At 51.7% G+C, this 18160-nt stretch overlaps 7 protein-coding genes across 7 annotated transcripts; 5 read left to right on the forward strand and 2 right to left on the reverse strand.

Annotated features, from left to right (window-relative positions):
• The first annotated feature begins 896 nt into the window (after positions 1-896).
• BO94DRAFT_242760 (acetoacetate--CoA ligase family protein) lies at positions 897-3335 on the forward strand. The gene is made up of 2 exons (XM_025606382.1): positions 897-1253; positions 1352-3335. The coding sequence occupies exons 1-2, from the start codon at positions 1029-1031 to the stop codon at positions 3209-3211; spliced, it is 2085 nt and encodes a 694-aa protein (XP_025463442.1). The 5' UTR covers positions 897-1028; the 3' UTR covers positions 3212-3335.
• Positions 3336-3503: 168 nt separating this feature from the next.
• On the forward strand, positions 3504-5823 carry BO94DRAFT_578378 (mitochondrial-processing protease subunit alpha). Its single transcript, XM_025615211.1, has 2 exons — positions 3504-3863; positions 3946-5823. The coding sequence occupies exons 1-2, from the start codon at positions 3762-3764 to the stop codon at positions 5593-5595; spliced, it is 1752 nt and encodes a 583-aa protein (XP_025463443.1). The 5' UTR covers positions 3504-3761; the 3' UTR covers positions 5596-5823.
• Positions 5824-6071: 248 nt separating this feature from the next.
• BO94DRAFT_475300 (mitochondrial import receptor subunit TOM22) lies at positions 6072-6989 on the forward strand (the record flags this gene model as incomplete). The annotated part of the gene is made up of 3 exons (XM_025608556.1): positions 6072-6189; positions 6393-6682; positions 6933-6989. 3 exons carry the CDS (start codon positions 6072-6074, stop codon positions 6987-6989), a joined length of 465 nt encoding a protein of 154 aa, XP_025463444.1.
• A 616-nt stretch (positions 6990-7605) lies between these two features.
• On the reverse strand, positions 7606-9999 carry BO94DRAFT_525179 (uncharacterized protein). Its single transcript, XM_025610300.1, has 5 exons — positions 9704-9999; positions 9212-9643; positions 8321-9149; positions 7997-8249; positions 7606-7935 (listed from the first exon to the last, which is right to left on the reverse strand). The coding sequence occupies exons 1-5, from the start codon at positions 9873-9875 to the stop codon at positions 7924-7926; spliced, it is 1698 nt and encodes a 565-aa protein (XP_025463445.1). The 5' UTR covers positions 9876-9999; the 3' UTR covers positions 7606-7923.
• Positions 10000-11004: 1005 nt separating this feature from the next.
• BO94DRAFT_539071 (uncharacterized protein) lies at positions 11005-12196 on the forward strand. The gene has a single exon (XM_025612621.1). It carries the CDS (start codon positions 11037-11039, stop codon positions 12132-12134), a length of 1098 nt encoding a protein of 365 aa, XP_025463446.1. The 5' UTR covers positions 11005-11036; the 3' UTR covers positions 12135-12196.
• Positions 12197-13398: 1202 nt separating this feature from the next.
• Positions 13399-15149, forward strand: BO94DRAFT_475312 (putative MFS sugar transporter; the record flags this gene model as incomplete). The annotated part of the gene is made up of 5 exons (XM_025608557.1): positions 13399-13439; positions 13493-13833; positions 13896-14133; positions 14185-14705; positions 14758-15149. The coding sequence occupies 5 exons, from the start codon at positions 13399-13401 to the stop codon at positions 15147-15149; spliced, it is 1533 nt and encodes a 510-aa protein (XP_025463447.1).
• A 112-nt stretch (positions 15150-15261) lies between these two features.
• On the reverse strand, positions 15262-17907 carry BO94DRAFT_568983 (uncharacterized protein). Its single transcript, XM_025614709.1, has 5 exons — positions 17810-17907; positions 17355-17748; positions 17097-17305; positions 15707-17075; positions 15262-15677 (listed from the first exon to the last, which is right to left on the reverse strand). The coding sequence occupies exons 1-5, from the start codon at positions 17838-17840 to the stop codon at positions 15320-15322; spliced, it is 2361 nt and encodes a 786-aa protein (XP_025463448.1). The 5' UTR covers positions 17841-17907; the 3' UTR covers positions 15262-15319.
• Positions 17908-18160: the final 253 nt, after the last annotated feature.

An 18160-nucleotide genomic window follows, 5' to 3' on the forward strand; every position in this document is an offset into this window, starting at 1 on the left:
AGTGCTAGACCCTGCTAGGGTTTGGTTGGGGCGCGAAAAGCGCATTTTTTGCTGGCGAGATTGCAAATGACGATGGGGTTACGGGTGGAAACCTGACCCATCCGGGCGTCACAGGGCGGTATTGTGGACTGCCCGTGCGCCGTCCGAGTACCTGGCCGTCGTGGCCGGCCGGTAATCTGACGGTAACCATACCCGCCGCCCCTGGACCCTTCCAAGTTCCACGATTCCATCCGTTGCGTTGCGCATTTGAGTTTCCACCGAAAGAAAGGGGCAACGCAAGGTGATGGCCCCCCGGAGGCACCCTGAAACTGCCATCCATTCCCTGTAACTCGAGTGTTTGACAGCTAGATTTCACCGCTACTCCCCCATTGCATCTGCTACAAATTGGCGTGGATTTCGTTGCATTTGCATACCACAGGATGCAGAGTGCAGATAGATGGTCCTTGTTGCTGCCTCAGGCCATATGATATCGGCTCCGGCTCGAGGTTCCGAGCCGACAACAATGACTCGAAGTACGTGGCGGGGAGCAGTTGAATGACTTGGTCGATTTGAAGATCCTCTTGGTTTTATCGGCAAATGGGTGCTTGAACAGCGCGGAATGGTACCCAAGAGACCTTACCCTACAGTATATCTACCCACTCTACAGAGTAGGTCCCAGTCGATTGTCTGCTCATCGCGGAAATCCCCTTGCGTATTCCGTCCTTCGACTAGGTACTACGATTCCGCCCCCGAGGTACAGAGTAGACTTGCACGCTCATCCTAGTGCAACGTAAACGGCCTTCATTGCAATCATTTCCTCTCAGGTCAAGACCAAGGCTCGTATACAATCTAATCAAGGTCGTGTGGTCATCAGGTCTTGAATACTGAACGAACGACGAGCCACAAAAACTGGAACTCTATCAGGGCGGGAGGTCCTCGGCTCACTTGATTGCACCATCTACTACTCCGTACGACCTTCTACTACACCTACAGCTAAACCACAAAGCTGCGACCGTCGTTTTCTTGTGACAGCAAATCGACAATCTTTTATGATGACCAGATCCACCAACGAGGCCAGTTCCACAGAACTATGGCGACACTCCAGCCCTCACACCACCCAGATATTTGACTTCATTCAAACGTCCAATACCAAGCACGGTCTGTCTATGACCAGTTACAATGACCTCTGGCAGTGGAGTGTGTCTGAGCCTGCCAAGTTCTGGGAAGATGTTTGGAATTATACCGCCATTCGAGCGCATAAGCCATATGACCGGGTGAGTTAACTAGTTCTCCTGATTCTTCTCGCAACAGAACGGTAGCTAGATATCAGCGTCCGTCTTCGCCTTTATCAAGATAGCTAACTTTCTTATAGGTTTTGAGCTCAGACCAGCTTCTATTCCCTCGACCAAAGTTTTTCGAGGGAGCTAGGCTCAATTTCGCTGAGAATCTTCTATACCCAGCTACGTCCCCTGACGAGAACGCAGTTGCGGTGATCGCTGCTACGGAAGCAGATCGGGAGTTTGTCTCATGGAAGGAACTACGGGATCGGGTTCGTAGATGTGCTAACACGCTGAAAGACTCGGGTCTGCGGGCAGGGGATCGAGTCGCAGGGTTCCTAGGCAATCACACCAACACGGTTGTGGCGATGCTGGCAACGGCATCAATCGGTGCCTTCTGGACAGGCGTGTCACCCGATACCGGTGTGCATGCAGTGCTAGAGCGTCTCCAGCAAATAGAGCCGAAGATCTTGTTCGCCGATAATGCATCTCTATACAATGGAAAAGTACACGGTGCAGATGCTAAATTGCGTCAAATCGTCCCAGGGCTGCCGAACCTGGACATTCTGGTCGTATTCGACACAGTTCGGTCTTATGGATTCGACCTTCAGGAGGTGATGCCATCGCGTGGAAAGGTTTTCTCTTACAAGTCTTTCCTTTCTACAGCCAACAACCCTTCTGCCCCTCTTGAATTTACAAGTCTGGGGCCCGAACATCCAGTCTACATACTATATTCATCAGGTACTACAGGGGCACCAAAGCCAATTGTTCATGGCGCACTGGGAACGCTGCTGCAACATAAAAAGGAACATGTGCTTCACTGTGACCTTCGCCCAGGCGACCGCCTGTTCTACTTCACAACGACTACTTGGATGATGTGGCATTGGCTAGTCTCCGGCCTTGCCAGCGGTGCTACCATTGTGCTCTATGATGGCTCTCCTTTCCGACCATTTGATCCGGAAGATGGAAAGGGGGATATGGCAATGCCACGTCTGATCGATGAATTGCGGATAACACACTTTGGAACCTCTGCCAAGTATCTGTCCATCTTGGAACAGGCTTCGCTGCATCCGACAAGCCACCCCAATCGGCCGACAAGCCTGGAGACATTGGAGGCCATCTTTAGCACGGGCTCTCCGCTGGCACCATCGACGTTTGAGTATGTGTACTCGTCCATCAAGGCGGACATTATGCTGGGTTCTATTACCGGTGGCACCGATATCTTGTCGCTCTTCTGCGGCAGCTGTCCGATCCTACCCGTCTACAAGGGGGAGATTCAGTGCCGCTGCTTGGGGATGGCCGTCTCTGCTTACGACTACGCAGGAAATGACGTTTCAACGTCCGGCGAACCCGGCGATCTGGTGTGTACTAAGCCTTTTCCTGCGCAGCCCGTTATGTTCTGGCCTCCCGGTCCGGCTGGAGCAGAGAAATACCGCAAAAGCTACTTTGATGTCTTCGGGCCGACAATTTGGCATCATGGTGATTTCGTGCGACTGGACCCTCATACTGGGGGCGTGGTAATGCTGGGCCGTAGTGACGGTGTGCTGAAGCCGGCTGGGGTTCGGTTCGGCAGCGCAGAGATATACAATATTCTTCTGAAACACTTTGCGGATGAAGTTGAAGATTCCCTGTGCATTGGACGGCGACGCGATGGTATCGATACAGATGAGACAGTAGTCCTCTTTGTGAAGCTGGCAACACCAGGGGATGTTCCTACAGTCATACCCTCCGACCTTGCAACTCGTATCCAAGCGACAATCCGCAAAGAACTCAGCCCTCGTCATGTCCCCGGCATTGTGGACGTCTGTCCAGAGATACCGGTGACATCCAACGGAAAGAAGGTTGAAAATGCCGTGAAGCAGATCCTTTGCGGTCTGAACATTAAGATTGGTGCGAGTGTGGCCAACGCCTCGTGCCTTGACTGGTATCGCGCCTGGGCCTCGGCGCACCCATAGTTTCTTAGCATGGCGTTTCTCGATAAGCCGGTCTGTCTAGAAAAAGTTCAAAAAATGGAGATTGGGTGCATGGTGCAAGATTCCTGTCTGCTTATTGCCTACCAGATTGGAATGATAGACTGTTTCTTCTCTGTGCGAAAATGCCATGGCAACTTTCTGCTGCATTACTCAACTGGACATTCTAGATCTTCCATTACTAACCATTTGGAAGGAACCACAGGCCGGCCTTCCTCATATTCGGATATGACTCAGGCTCTGGTAGACTTTATGAAGTTAAGCATCTGCCGTAGACTTTCAACCATATCATCGATCAGTATAAGACAAAAGGAGACGTTGGCTTCCATTGTACTCGATCCGAAGATATCCTGCCTGTCTGAACTCTGACGTCGTGTGCGCGGAGCGCCTAGGTGATTAGATAAGCGATCTGAGTCCAAATCCTTGCGGCGCCGGCGTGACGACGACATCTCCGGCACGCAGCTTTCACGCCGTCCGGGAAGTGAGCAGTTCGAATTGAGACCTCTCGGCCATTTGACCATCATTAATCTTCAATATGCGCCGCTCTGTACTTCGGGCCGTTGAGTCCGCAAAGCCACTCGCTCGCGTGCCTCGCTCAGCGAGAAGCTTCGCTACCGTTAATGAGAACGGCTCCAAGGTAAGGAACCCGGTGCATGATCCCCGGTTTGGAGGGTTCATTCGAACTGTTGACTAAAACTTACGTTTGTTTCGCGCCATAGGACCCCGCCGAGCTAGAGCAGATCATAACTTTGCCAAACGGTATCCGCGTCGCTACTGAATCCCTGCCGGGTCCTTTTGCTGGTGTCGGAGTTTACGTCGATGCCGGATCTCGCTACGAAGATGAGAGTCTACGGGGTGTGAGCCACATCATGGATCGACTGGCTTTCAAGTCAACCAAAGCGCATACCAGCGATCAAATGCTCGAAGTTATGGAGAGCCTGGGAGGAAATATCCAGTGTGCTTCTTCCCGCGAATCCTTGATGTACCAGTCTGCCAGTTTCAACTCGGCTGTCCCGACAACCCTTGGGCTGTTGGCGGAGACTATTCGGGACCCTCTTATCACTGAGGACGAGGTTCTGCAGCAGTTGGGGACAGCTGAATATGAGATTGGGGAGATTTGGTCCAAGCCGGAGCTCATCTTGCCCGAGCTGGTACACACGGCAGCCTACAAGGACAACACATTGGGAAACCCTCTGCTTTGCCCACGGGAGAGACTGGGAGAAATCAACAAAGCCGTTGTTGATAAATACCGCGAGGTCTTATTCAACCCAGAGCGCATGGTTGTTGCCTTTGCTGGTGTGCCGCACAACGTGGCAGTGAAGCTTACAGAGCAGTACTTCGGTGACATGCAGACACATAGGCAGACAGATGGCCCTGCTCTTACGGGTGCGGGCATTGAGACTACTCTGTCTCACTCCGAGTCGGCTGCTGAGGAGGGCCAGGTGCCAACAGTTCCCCAGTTCACGCCGTCGTCAACGACAACCACCACGGCATCCTCTCTCAACTCGTCAGGTTTTCTTTCGAAGCTACCCTTCTTGAAGAAGCTTTCCACTTCTGGATCGCAAAGTGCCTCCGTTTCGCCACTTGATCCGTCGTTGGTGCAATCGTCAACTTTGGACCTCACCCGACCCTCCCACTACACTGGTGGTTTCCTGTCTCTTCCCCCCATCCCTCCTCCTGCAAACCCTATGCTGCCTCGGCTGAGCCATATCCACCTTGCCTTCGAGGCGCTTCCAATCTCAAACCCTGATATCTATGCACTGGCTACCCTCCAGACCCTGCTCGGAGGTGGCGGTTCTTTCTCGGCTGGTGGACCCGGCAAGGGCATGTATTCCCGTCTCTACACCAACGTTCTGAACCAGCACGGATGGGTTGAAAGCTGCATCGCATTCAACCACAGCTACACGGACAGCGGAATCTTCGGAATCTCTGCTTCCTGTAGCCCGACCCGGACGACTGAGATGTTGGAGGTCATGTGTCGCGAGTTCCAGGCTCTCACTCTCGACAACGGATACCAAGCCCTGCAGCCACAGGAGGTTAACCGTGCGAAGAACCAGCTTCGTTCATCGCTCCTGATGAACCTGGAGTCGCGTATGGTGGAATTGGAGGATCTCGGACGTCAGGTTCAGGTCCACGGCCGCAAGATTGGTGTTAAAGAGATGTGCGCGCACATTGAGGCTTTGACTGTGGAGGACCTTCGCCGGGTCGCCAGACAGGTCTTCGGTGGCCTTGTCGAGAACAAGGGACGAGGCACCGGCAAGCCCACTGTTGTGTTGCAGGAAGGCGAGCTGGAAGGCTACAAGCTCCGCCCCTTCCCCTGGGAGGAAATCCAAGAGCGGATTGCCAGGTGGAAGCTTGGACGGAGGTAATTTGCTAGACAGTTGATGCCGACATGATAGCAGGTCCTGTAAAACAGATAATCCCGGACAGTATCAGGCCGGTGCTGTTCAGCGTTCTATGTGTATCGGATAGAGAGGGAGGGATGTATCGGGTTACGTTTTTTCTTCACTCCATGTAATTAGAGATAGCCATGTATACAATTATGTACAATATATATTACCATCCGTTGTGCTATCTCACCCAATGAAAGAATCATGAAGGACTGTACGGAGCAGATACGTACTGTGAAAGGATTCATCGGCTGGAGAGGTCGAAGCTCCTTACCGCATTGAGTTCGTTTCCGCCCGGGAAAAAAGTTGGAACGGAAGTTCGAATCCGCCGGCCTCCATCAATCTCCGTCTGTCCTCAACACTTTCCTCCATCGCCTCGAACTTCGCCCGTGCTCCCTGCAAACCACTCCTTCACCTATCCATCCTCCTATTCCACCTTCACCTCCACCGTCACAATGGTCAAGCTTACCGAAGTCGAGGATGAGCACTTCTCCCAGGAGAAGCCTCAGCCCAGCAAGCACAACGTCCTTCTTACCTCGGACGACGAGGATGAGGACGACTACACTGACACCGGTTAGTATATTGACATTCTGATTAAAGAAGAACATCCAATTTAGCACCCATTTCACGCGAGCAATCGCACGCCTACCTCCATACTCCGCGCAACATCCGCACGAACCATCTATCCATACCGGAGTGATCCATCCATCCATCCATCCATCGGCGCAGTCATCCGAGACATATGAAGACCATCTTCTAACATGCCGTTCACGCAGAATCCGAGATCTCCGTTGAGTCTGACCTTGAGCTCGACACCGAGACCTTCTACGACCGTCTCTATGCCTTGAAAGACATTGTTCCCCCCTCCACCCGCCGCCAGTTCACCAGCACTGTCGACGCCGTCACCTCCTTCACAAAGTCCAGCGTCCTCTTCAGCGGTAAGGCGCTGTGGATCCTCAGCACCAGCGCCTTCCTTCTCGGTGTCCCGTGGGCTCTGGCCTACGCCGAAGAGGAGCAGTACATCCAGATGGAGCGCGAACAGGGCATGATCAAGGGTGCTAACGAGGTATGTCACCAACCATGATCTTTTTGTTCTTCATTTCGATCGATTCAGACTCTTGTCTCTTGGCTGTCGCCATTATTTATTTCGTTATGCTGCCGATTCCGGGGGCAATTGGAAATGACGTGAAAACTCTTTTCCGTTGTTATCGCGTGCCAAGAAAGAAAAACAGACGTCATCGGGGTCGTCTATGCGTGTTTTATGTTTCTGAACTCTTCGGAGCAACGACTAACCATATTATTTTTTCCCGTAATAGATGCTTACGCCCGGCCTCCCTGCTGGTGAAGAGAAGCCGGCTCAACCCTCCCTGTAAATGAATCTCGCCGTCAAAGACGAAGATCGCAACAGGTGGGAATAGATAATGCGCCATGGCCTGTGGAACCACCATAACACCGCTCTGAACTGAAGCCTGTTCGAAGCCGCCTGTTGTTAGACCTACGATTTATCACGAATTGCATTGGTCTGCCTGAGGCGGAATGTCGAAATCACGGCGATGACGAAGTCTTTATGCGCGAAATTAGTCGATCGATCTCTTCCAAAAATGAGCGGGAGAATAATGATTTAGCAATGCATGATCCGGTATATGTTGGGTTAAAAGCACGTGTACAAAATGGGGATTCGAAATACATTCGGGAGGAAACACAGGCCTAGAATTTGACCTGCTCACACTCGCGAATATATTCATTTCCTTTCAATCGTTGATTTGGGCTAGCGCGGCATAAGAGAAAAAGAGATGGCGTGGTTCCATCTGGACATGAAATTATCTTGCTTACCTGTTACTGTTCGGAGTCTCTGGCATCACTTTTCTCCTCTCAACCTTTTATTCCAGAACTCCTGGTTTGGGCGACGTGTGTATTTCTATACTGGTTTATTTCCCCCTTTTTTTTTCTTTGTTCTTTTCGTTTATGTCTATTTTCACTATTTTTGGACTCATGTTTCTAGATAATGAAATGTGAATGATCTTCAGACTTATTAACTTCGAGACTAAGAATAAACCGTAGGGGCCAACTTAATACCCTTCTTATCATGATAGAAGTAAGAAAGCAAGGGAAGCCGAAGAATAACAACAGAAAGAAATAGGGTATCATAGCATCACAGAAACAGCCCAGGAATGAAATCCATATGGACAATGAGAATGGCGTAAAGGCGAGGTAGAGAATTATGTGAAGTAGGGCTGACTGTCCAGAAACCCATGAATATGTGCAACTGAACATTGCACAACAGGTGCAAGAAAAGGGTTGGAGCTATTACCCAAGAGTCTATAACAAGATTAGCATCCATATGTCGACATAACAAATCGTCTCCAATGATCTAACGTACCGTGGTTTCTCTGGCGGTTCGCAGGTTGATGTGAAAATCACGCCAGAGCTTCTTCACTTCGCCGTCCTCGATCATCGATTCGAATACTCGGACGGCTTTCTTGATCTGCCGCTTTTGACTCCAGTTATTGCGCTTAACGATTGCTGCGTCGGAGAGGTGGCCCTGGTGTTCGAGGTAGCCGGTAACCCACTCGTTGAGATGGAATCGCCAGTGGGTTAGTGTGTGGGCTAATGTGGCTTTGTTTTTGCAGTGGCTGGTTGGAGGAAGGAGGTATTAGTTATACAGCGTTCTGGAAGTGGTGGATGGGGGTGAGCGGTTCCTTACCGTCCAAGAAAGAATCGGGTGTTCTCGTCTGGTAAAACATGGCCGTCTCGGTCTCTTTCTTTATCGTCGTGTTCCTCGCCGCGTTCCTCATCGCTGTCGTCCTCGTCGTCGTCGTCGGAAAGCGGCTCGAGTGTCTCTAGTGAGTAGGCTCGTCCGTATAATTTGATGTCGAACGAAGCCGGGTGTCCGGAGCGGTTGCAGGCATCGCATGGATGGTTCTCTATTGTTGGGAAGGTTGTGATCTCAATCTGAGGTCGGGCCAAGAGAGCTCTCCGAAAGTTGGCGTTCCAAACCGATGAGACTAGCTGTGATCCGGTACGACCCTTTACTTCATCTTCGAGTTTGCTGAATGCGACTTCGTAGACGGGGTCAGAGCGAGGGAAAGCTGGGTTGAGCTGATTGTGCACCATCCATTCGACCGCATCTTGAAAATAATCCTTGAGTTGCTTGTAGGCATGTCTGGAAAACTCGATGGGGATGTCTTCTAGCCCTGTAGGCGCCCCCAGGGTATCATCGTCGTCTTCTAGCACAAAGTCGTCTTCATAGCGGTCCAGGTCGTCATTGCTTGCAATCGCAGATTCAACGTCACTGTCTTCTTGCCGGTCACGGAATCGGATTGGCCGGTTTGGAGTCGCCTTGTCACTTTCAGCTTCACCCTCATCTTCACCCTCACTTTCGCTCGACCTTGCTGCCTCAGAGTCACCTTTAGACTTTTCTGTATCCGATTGTGTCTTTCCTGCCCTCCGGCGACGTAGAGCTTCCAGGTGTTGTTGTCTCTGGGCCCGTGCTGAGTTCGCGAATCGACCTCGAGTTCGGGTATCCTTAACCACTGTAGCGAGATCCGTCAGTGACGAGCACAGGCTGTCTGAAATTTTGTTCTTGTGATCATACCTGAGTCTTGCAAGGCCTCGAGGTCCTCCTCTATATCTAGTTCATCCTGGCCTACTTTTCGACGTGGCGTTTGTGGAACATCGGAGCTCACATTAAGTCTCCTGCGTTTTATGGGAGAGGAGAGAACCGGCTCCTCCTCTGATCCATCATCTTCAACCACAATGGCAGCTTTAGGGGCCACACCACGTCTCAGTTTTCGTCGAGACATGGGGACTACCTCATCTGCGTCGCTCTCTTCAGCGACAGCGGCAGCGGCAGCGGCATTCTGGGAGGCGGGGGGAGGAGAGTCGGAACTAGATGTGTCTGTTCTCTTGCGCTTCCGAGATCCTTTCTGTGGGGTTTTGCGCACACTGCGGACAATATCTATATCGCTTTCGCTATCCTCAGCAGGTTTAGAGGTCTTTTCCGGGGTATGTTTCGGCGAGGGGCTCTCTGTTCATGTCCCACTAGGTCAACATGACACTAATCACTTAGAACCTTTCGCAAACTCACTGTCAGGCTGAGATCGACCTCGCCGTAAGACTGGCTTGGAAGGATGCGCATAACGCAAGTTCGCCCGGCGATCCGTCTCACCATCTGAGTCTTGCTCACTTTTCGGTGGTGGGGAGCTTACCGGAGCGAAGGCAAGCCGCGTCTGCTTTTTCTTGCCGTATGTGCGGGGCATCGGTGGTGGCGCAGGGATCTGCGATGCGTAGACTTGAAAAGCGTGATGATAACTGGATAAAAGATGCTGCTTTAGTAGTTGCCGCAGATGATAAGGATCAAGATGGGTGGCTGTGATTAGAGGCCGTCGTGATTGATTTGAATATGAGAACTGGTGTCTTAATTGGCCGCGACAAGGTCGCGTCGCAGTGTCACGAGAGCACGTGATGGTGGCTAACTGTAATCATCGCCTAAAGAAGTCAATGACAACTCACAACGAGCTGTTGATGCATACAGTAAAAGGTGATGCACAATAATTGACCTCATGGAAAGTATGAATATTGGGCGATTATTATTCATTTCAGCTGCATTATGTGCTCTAATAGTCTCTTATATACATATCATCCTCGCCCCCAAAGATCCTGGGTTATGAATCGGCTTAGAATTATAAAAAACTACAGTGAAGTACAGATATCTGACATTTAACTCCGTCCTCAGCGACTGTGAAGAATGAGAGTCACCAAGTTTGTGGTTTCTACCATGAGGCTTTGGTGAACAAGTTTGGATGCGAAATCGGTCTCCTATACGGAGCGGATTACCCATTGTTGCATCAGTACTGTTTCCTCTCACGGGTTGCAGCTTCCTCAATAATCATGGCCTGTTCAGGGACTGGCTTCCTATGTCATCAATGAAGCCCCGGGCATATTCACATTCTTTCTGCTGACCAAAACCTCGTCAACAGCATTTTAAGGAGGCAATTTCTTGCATAAATTCCATCTTATTGAGCCATTCTATATCTCTTCCCATGTACTGTCAACAGCGCCTATTTGCATTTCTTTATGCAGTATTGGGGGCTATCTCCAATACTACTCAAGGAAGCCCACCTGCAACCCCATTCGACGCGACAAGTGGCAATGCTTATCTAGCTTCATGCTCCAGTTCCTTGACTGGTAGTTCAGAATACGTCACAATAGCGCCGATTCACGGTCGGGACGGACCCGGCTGTGCAATATCCTTGTCTTGCCCTGTGAGCTTAAGAGCAATACAAGGGGCCGACACAGAGAGAGAGAATATCATCGATCATGCTCATGGTGCAAATGCAGCCAAGGCGACTTTCAGGCTCAGCTTAATGATCTCAAATGTGGGGGAACGGCCAATATATCTGCGTCAATGCGAGACTGTGATGGAACAGTTCATTTTCGAAAGTCCAGAGAAAGTCATCTATGATCCGATGGCCGATGCCCGCCTTCTAGTGCCTCCTCAACTCGAGAAAGCTGCCCTCCAAGTATACCGCGCAAAGAGAAGACTGTGGCAGAGGAGATCACAAAACGAGGCTGATAAGGCCGAAGCTGAGAAGGTCCCGCAAGCGGATTCTCCGACGCAAGGATACCATGGTATATTGAAATATATCATTGGAAAGATGGAGCATGGCATGACTCGACTCAAGAGGAACGAGAATGAGACCAGCGCTCCGTTTTCTTCTGTCCTGAGTAAGAAACAACCACCTATCCAACGGGACATGTACAGCCTTGGGCCTACCTGTGAAGATAACATCTGCGAGGGGAATGATTGGGAGAAGATATGCGTCTCGAGTCATATCCCAACAACTAGAAAGGACCAATGTATTATGTGCTACCCACGAAAGCACATGGCGCTTGTACAGGACTATTGTCAACAGCAGAAGTATAGAGAGCTCGACGTATTTTACAAGTCATGCGCACTTTTGGGCGCATCGATAATTGGGGCTACACTTCTATTCCTGCTGCGTGAAATATACAGACGGCTTCGAATGCGCTATCAAATCCTTCAGAGCATATGCCGCCGCAGTCAACTACCGGGAAACACTACCACGAAACCCGGGCTTTCGTCTACGCGTGGTATCGATGCAATGGCATCTTTGATTCCCGGGGTCCCCAAAGCGTGGCGGGAACCGCGACAGGCACCCAATGGCACTGCTGACAATGCCGAAACCCCTACAGTCACTGATACAGTTATACAGCAGAGATTCAGGCGATTCGGACCTTTTGCAAGAGATGCTCGCAGGAGGGTCCAGGACATCTTCGACCTGGAATCATTTGAGGGATATCGGAATGAGCCAGAATCGGGTACTAGGATACCGGTACTCCCACGAGCTCATAATGCCAGCTTACGAAGACATGCCACGGGCTCGCGATCTCGCACAAATTCTCATTCCAATAGAAATGCGGGGTCGGGGGGTAATGTGATGGAGGACAACAGGACTTACTTAAGGCCTACACCTCAGCAGGGCTATTTTGACTGAGGCTAGTGGACAACCGGTTTATGTGACTTTTGCGATTCAAAGTGTTAACAAACAAATGTATGTACTATTCAGTATGAGACCATATGAGTACCAGTGCAGTCGCAAGGGGTGTATTACGCATTGATGGCTGGTGTAGCCCTACGCAGGAGCATGGCGCCTGCCTCGGGATGGCCACGACTCGAGTCCACCTCCAACAGCCAAAGGGCGCTAGTTGTCGTTCAAAAGTACCGGTGGCACTTGCGCTTAGCCCAGCTTCATCTGCTTGTATCCCGGGAGGTTTATCGCCTCGTGGGCCATTGATTATTCAAAGCTCGGTGTTTCTCTGGTATGTCATGTCTGCCACGGCCGTGGGATACGGGGTGGACTAGAAGGGCCATGAATCAAAAACGGGCGGATGGAAGAAAGACTGACAGGAATACGAGACCTGGCTGGGGATGAGTTGGGGGAATTAATTTCAGGGGGGATCAGGGCCCTGTCTCGTGACCCAGCCCGTTGCCATCGAGGCCAGCCATCTCCATTTTCCTTTCCTTTCCCCCCTCTCCACTCCTCCGCCTTTTTCTTATTCCCACTGACTTCCATGTGACACTTCAAGCACTGGTCCTATCAATCCCCTTGGTTTCTTCCATTGGTGGACCCTCTTTGACCCCCTTACCAGTCATCTTGCCGCTGATTCGTGGAAAGCCCCCTCGATCTCTGCCGCGCCTGGCTCAGAATTTCCTCGAATCTCAACCCCGGATTTCTCCACATTACGACCACCCCAACAATGGCCCCATCTGGGGGAAGCACTCAGCACTAGCAGCTCCCCAGTTTGGCCCACTCCCAGATACCCCGCCACCGACAAAATCCTGGAGTCGAATGGTCGAATGTTGTGCCCTACCCACCGCTTGATTGGGGAGGGATGCTAGGGCCCTGGGGAGCCCAGCTCCCCAGGAATGTCTCTGCGTTAGCGTCCACCCGAATCCTGGATCCAGTGCTATAGCGCCTTATGGCTTGATATGGTGCTTGCCACCTGGCTGCTGGCACGCGGCATGGTAGCTTATCTAGCTGCATGGTCGGTGCACCTCCGCAGGCTGGGATATATATACCCAGAGCCGTAGTACGCACCTGTCTCTCACTTTTTCCCCGGTACACACCATTGCTGGTCTTTCGAGCAGTCTTTATTGACTGGCCTAAGCAGCTGCCAGGTCCATTGAGCATCTAGAAGGCATATCGATCTGCTACTGAGGCGCACTTATCTCATCACGCAGTCTTTACTGCCGCCATGATGGGATTCAATTTATTCCGCTCAAAAAGAGCGTACAACTGGTACTCACACCCATTTTCATTATTTGACTAGTCGTAAACTAAAGTATGTTTAGGTTCATCTCCCTCGTCGCAGCAGCATGCATGGTCCTATATGGCTACGATGCATCCGTCTATAACTCTGTCCAAGGCTCGAAGAACTGGGTTGCCTACTTCAATAACCCGGGAGAGAACATGATCGGAGGTGTGAACACGGCCTATACTGTGGGTGCAATCGTTGGCGGTTTCTTCTTGGGCGGCCCCATTGCCGACTTCCTGGGTCGCAAAATCGGAATGGCAACCGGGTGTGTCTTGGTCATTGCGGCCACATTCATGCAGTGCTGGGCGCCTCGGGGTGACATTGCATGTTTCCTTGCTGGGAGATGCATCATTGGTATTGGCCAGGGTATTGCACTGAGTAAGTTGGATTATCCATTGGCACAGATCGGAAAGCCCTCGCTGACACTTCATAACACACAGCTGCGGGTCCCATCTACATCGGTGAACTAGCACCCCCCGAGATCCGCGGAAAGATCATGACCATGTGGCAAATGTTCTACTCTGTGGGTTCCTTTATCTGCTTCTGGGTGAATTATGGATGCACGGAACACTCAAAGCACCTGGGAGAATGGGACTGGAAGTTAGTTGTCATCTTCCAGCTCCTGGTCCCGGTGATCATTCTCGCTATCTTGCCTACTATCCCCGGCTCGCCCAGATGGTAAGCTAAACCCTGCATCAGAAATAGCCTACGGTATAATAACAGTCCAAGGTACATCCAACGCGGCAATAACGTCGAAAAGGCCCGCGCGGCTCTCCACAGAGTCCGAGAGACCGATGATGAGGTTGAAGACGAGCTACTCCGAATCCGCGAGGCCATCGAGTATGAGAAGGAAGCCATCTCCGGCAGTTACGCCGCTGTCTGGAAGGACAAGTCCCTCCGCAAGCGCATGGCCTTGGCTCTGGTCATCAACGCCGGCCAGCAAGTCAGTGGACAGGGTACACTGAACACCTACTCCACGAAGATCTACGAGAAGGTTTTCAAAAGCGCCAGTCAAATCGCACTCATCAATGCTCTCAACGCCACATTTGGTATTCTCTTCACTCTGAATGCCGTCTGGATCATCGATCGCTTCGGACGCAAGTTCCTTCTCATTGTCGGTGGCATCGGCATGGGCATCTGCATGATCATCGTTGCAGCTGTAGAGACCGAAACACCCTCACCAGGGGGAGCAAAGACCGAACCCGTCGGCATATCAATCGTATTTTTATTCTTCCTCTTCATCTTCTTCTGTATGTCTCCCTACTACCCCCCTGAAAATCACGACTAACCGATATACCTTAGACAAACCCTCCTGGGGCGCCACCATCTGGATTTGGACCTCGGAAGTTTTCTCAATGAACGTCCGCGCCCAGGCAGTGGGAATGGCCTCCCAGACCCAAAACGTCGCCAACGCCATCGTCCAACAATTCTTCCCCACCTTCATCAACAACTGCGGCTTTTATGCCTTTTACATGTTCGCGGGCATTTGCTTCCTTCTCGCCCTGTTCGTGTACTTCTTCATCCCTGAGACTAAGCAAGTGCCGCTCGAGGAGATCGATGCTCTCTTCGGTGGTGCGAATCACGTCACGCAGGGTGAGGATCTCATTTCTTCTGAGAAGCAAATGCACATGATGCAGCAGGATTCGGGGATTGAGAAGCCGAATGCGGTTACTGTTGAGGATGCACGGCGTTGAATGAATAAACTTTTGTCTTCCAGTTTAAAACTATTACGGATGGCATTGGCGGACTACGTGAATAATCAATCAATTTTGGATTTGCGCTGCTGGTACTATATACTGACCAACTCTCCCTTGTACAAACTCCTAGAACACCTACTATATGTACTAAATACCAATCAATATCATCACCGCACATACACCGTCCTAACCACCAACTCTCCCCCACCCCCGACAACCCTCTCCCTAAGCACACACTCCCACCCAACAATCGACACCCCATCCAGATAAAAAACATAATCATACTTCGGATCCCTCTCCTTCTCCCTCTGAACATGAAGCCCCCCCTGTCTCGCACGAACCACATACCTCCCCCTCTCCTCGCCCTCGCTCGCCAACCCGAAAATCACTCCATGCGAGAACATCCCCGCATGAAAAGGATCACTATCCACATCCCAAACAAGGAAATTTCCGTTTTTCTTTGACCAGGTGCCTTCCACGAGACGGTAGATGGATCTGCTCCTTGTACTTGTGCTTTTGCTTGTGCTTGTTGCGGAGTGGGTTTCTTCGTACACGTATTCTTTTTCGTAGAACGGGGTGGATGGGTGCCGCGGGTGGAAGGTTGCGTGGCCGGTTGTTGTTGTTGTTGTTGTTGTTGTTTGGGAGTGGGTTTGTTTGGGGTGGGGGGTTGGTGGTAAGGGGAGGGGGAGGGGGAGGGGGAGGTGGTAGTGGTGTGGATTGTTCGGGTGAAGGTCCAGGTTCCGTGGAGGGATCGGAAGATGGCTGTGCTCATGCCTAGGTTGAGGTTGTTGGGGGTGGGGAGGATGGTGTTTTGGAGGGTTTTGATGGTGGAGGTGCTTTGGCGGTTGATGAGGGTGGAGAGGGAGAGGCGGTCTGAGGGGTCTGGGGGTGAGAAGGGGGTTGGGATGTAGCGGGAGGGGATTACGGGGCCGGGACTTGAGTTGGGGTTGAGGTGGTGGTCGGTTGATGATATTGGGGAACGAGGGATGTTGAGCTCCCTGGCGAGGGATTCCATGAGGCCTACGTAGTCGCCCATGGGGAATTGGCTGCGGCCGAGGCCGGGGTTGTTGGTTCGGAGGGAACGGAGGAGGCTTCTCTCGTGGGACCTTTGGAGGAGTTGATCGTTGGAGAAGTAGGGGCCGGTGAAGGATGGGTCTTTGGCCCATGTGCTTGCTAGGCTTCGGGCTTGCATTTCCATCACGCCCCAGTAGGGTCCGCGGTAGAAGCCGACGAAGCCGAGGTCGGGGACTTCGGCGTGTGAGGTGCCTTTTTCGTCGAGGATGAGGGGGAGGAAGGGGTCTTTGGTCGAGTATTCGAGGGTGGAGAGGATGGATGGTGGGAGGAAGCTGAGGGAGGAGAAGGGGGTGTAGCCGGTGGCGGTTATTATGGCGGTGATGTTGGATATGGTCTGGTGTTCGCCGTTGGGGAGAGTGACGGTGAGAGTTGATGTGCTGTCGATGCTGGAAACTCGGCCGATGGTGACTTTTATGAAGCCGGAGCGGACGTGTTCGGCGTAGTCGTCTCCTATGGCTATCCAGGATGGCTGTGGATCTTGGTTCTCGTTGTTGTTGATCCCAAAACTGCCGATCTTCGCGTAGTCGTCTCCGAGGATGGAGTGGAAGTATGCGTTTGTTTTGCGTATCTGTTGCGTGGAGAGCGGTCCGAGACCGTATTCAACTGGGCCGGGAGGACGCCGGGCTAGGTCGTAGAAGACGAGGTCAAGGGGGAGGAATTGTGTGTCTTGTGCCTCTGTGGGATCCTGGAAGCCTTTGTGAGGGAGGTAAGTAGGTACCGTCCAGAAGGGCCTTGAAGAAATGTGGTGCACTTCGTAGTTTCTGCCGGATCGAGTCACGGGTGGAACGAAGTCCATCGAAGATAGGTTGAGAGCCACTGTAGAAGCAGCTTCGACTCCTGACATACTGCCTCCGATGACCACCAGCTTACCCCCCGAGGCACCGGTTCTCTCAAGCAGCTTATAGACACCATCAGTGGTCTGCACTTCGGAGCTGTGAACGACCTTATCAGCAACACTAGCGAGGCCAGGTATATCCGGAAAGTGTGCTTTCCCGAAATATCCAGAAGTGACGACAAGGTAGTCGAACTGTTCTGATTCTATTTCAGAACTCTCATATATCATACCACTACTGTCTATGCTACAGTCCAATTTAGCCCATGTCCCATGATGAATAAACACATACATACCTTCTTGAAGTCCATTGTACCGTCCATCTAGCTCTTAACCCATCCGTTTCGCGAACTGTACGCACGACTTCCTTCCCCAGCCTCAAAACCCCCTTGGGTATATATAGATCTGCGTACTTCTCCAGGTACTTGCCCACCTGTCTCGCCTGCGGGAACATGGACAGCTCCTCATCGCCCATAACAGACTCCCAGGAAAGGTCGGAGAAGGCCACCGTGAACCGACTTAGATTCGTTCGTGCCCATGGGTTGATCCGTGGCTCTGCTCCATGATTGACCCCGATGGGCCAAAGTCCACCGATTCCGTAATTCTTCTCGAATACACTAGGAATGAATGTTCCATCGGGGAAGCTGTGGAGGAGCGTTTTGGCTGTCACTAGTCCCGATGGGCCGGCGCCTGCGGGTCTCTGTTAGATAGTTGCCACGAATTGGGTCGTCATGAAGTTTGGGTCACTAACCGATGATGGCAACCTTCTTTGGCTGGACCATTATATATACTTGCCTTGGTCCAACGAAGGCTGGGGATGATAGATGGTGGGTGAGGCGGTTGTTGATGTGGGCGGTTGGCAGAGAGATGTTCCCCTCAGCTGGAATTACCCCTCATCACCGCGCCGCTAAGGAACCCCTGTCACTAGCCTTGGTTGGTGATGCAGGGGCATGGAGGCAGTCACAACTGCAGTTGCTGACTGCATCGATTGTTGGCGGTGTGGTAGTGGCTGGTAATCAAACATTGGTGGCAACAAACCAATATATTTCGGAGTGCCAACCGAGCGCATATTGAAGCTACTGTCAGGTATTCCACATCAGGC

Source organism: Aspergillus sclerotioniger (genome assembly GCF_003184525.1).
Source record: "Aspergillus sclerotioniger CBS 115572 chromosome Unknown BO94scaffold_32, whole genome shotgun sequence".
NCBI lineage: Eukaryota > Fungi > Ascomycota > Eurotiomycetes > Eurotiales > Aspergillaceae > Aspergillus > Aspergillus sclerotioniger.

Bases quoted from the DNA above. Each gene is read 5' to 3' on its own strand.
- BO94DRAFT_578378 (XM_025615211.1), top strand. From the start codon at position 3,762: ATGCGCCGCTCTGTACTTCGGGCCGTTGAGTCCGCAAAGCCACTCGCT. The intron at 3,864-3,945 runs GTAAGGAACCCG...TTCGCGCCATAG, and splicing joins TTAATGAGAACGGCTCCAAG to GACCCCGCCGAGCTAGAGCA.
- BO94DRAFT_539071 (XM_025612621.1), top strand. From the start codon at position 11,037: ATGGAACAGTTCATTTTCGAAAGTCCAGAGAAAGTCATCTATGATCCG.
- BO94DRAFT_568983 (XM_025614709.1), bottom strand. From the start codon at position 17,840: ATGGTCCAGCCAAAGAAGGTTGCCATCATCG. The intron at 17,306-17,354 runs GTATGTATGTGT...ATTGGACTGTAG, and splicing joins GTACAATGGACTTCAAGAAG to CATAGACAGTAGTGGTATGA. The intron at 15,678-15,706 runs GTGTACGAAGAA...CTCCGCAACAAG, and splicing joins CGTTCTACGAAAAAGAATAC to CACAAGCAAAAGCACAAGTA.
- BO94DRAFT_525179 (XM_025610300.1), bottom strand. From the start codon at position 9,875: ATGCCCCGCACATACGGCAAGAAAAAGCAGACGCGGCTTGCCTTCGCT. The intron at 9,644-9,703 runs GTGAGTTTGCGA...GGACATGAACAG, and splicing joins AGGTCGATCTCAGCCTGACA to AGAGCCCCTCGCCGAAACAT. The intron at 9,150-9,211 runs GTATGATCACAA...ATCTCGCTACAG, and splicing joins CGAGGCCTTGCAAGACTCAG to TGGTTAAGGATACCCGAACT.
- BO94DRAFT_242760 (XM_025606382.1), top strand. From the start codon at position 1,029: ATGATGACCAGATCCACCAACGAGGCCAGTTCCACAGAACTATGGCGA. The intron at 1,254-1,351 runs GTGAGTTAACTA...ACTTTCTTATAG, and splicing joins CGCATAAGCCATATGACCGG to GTTTTGAGCTCAGACCAGCT.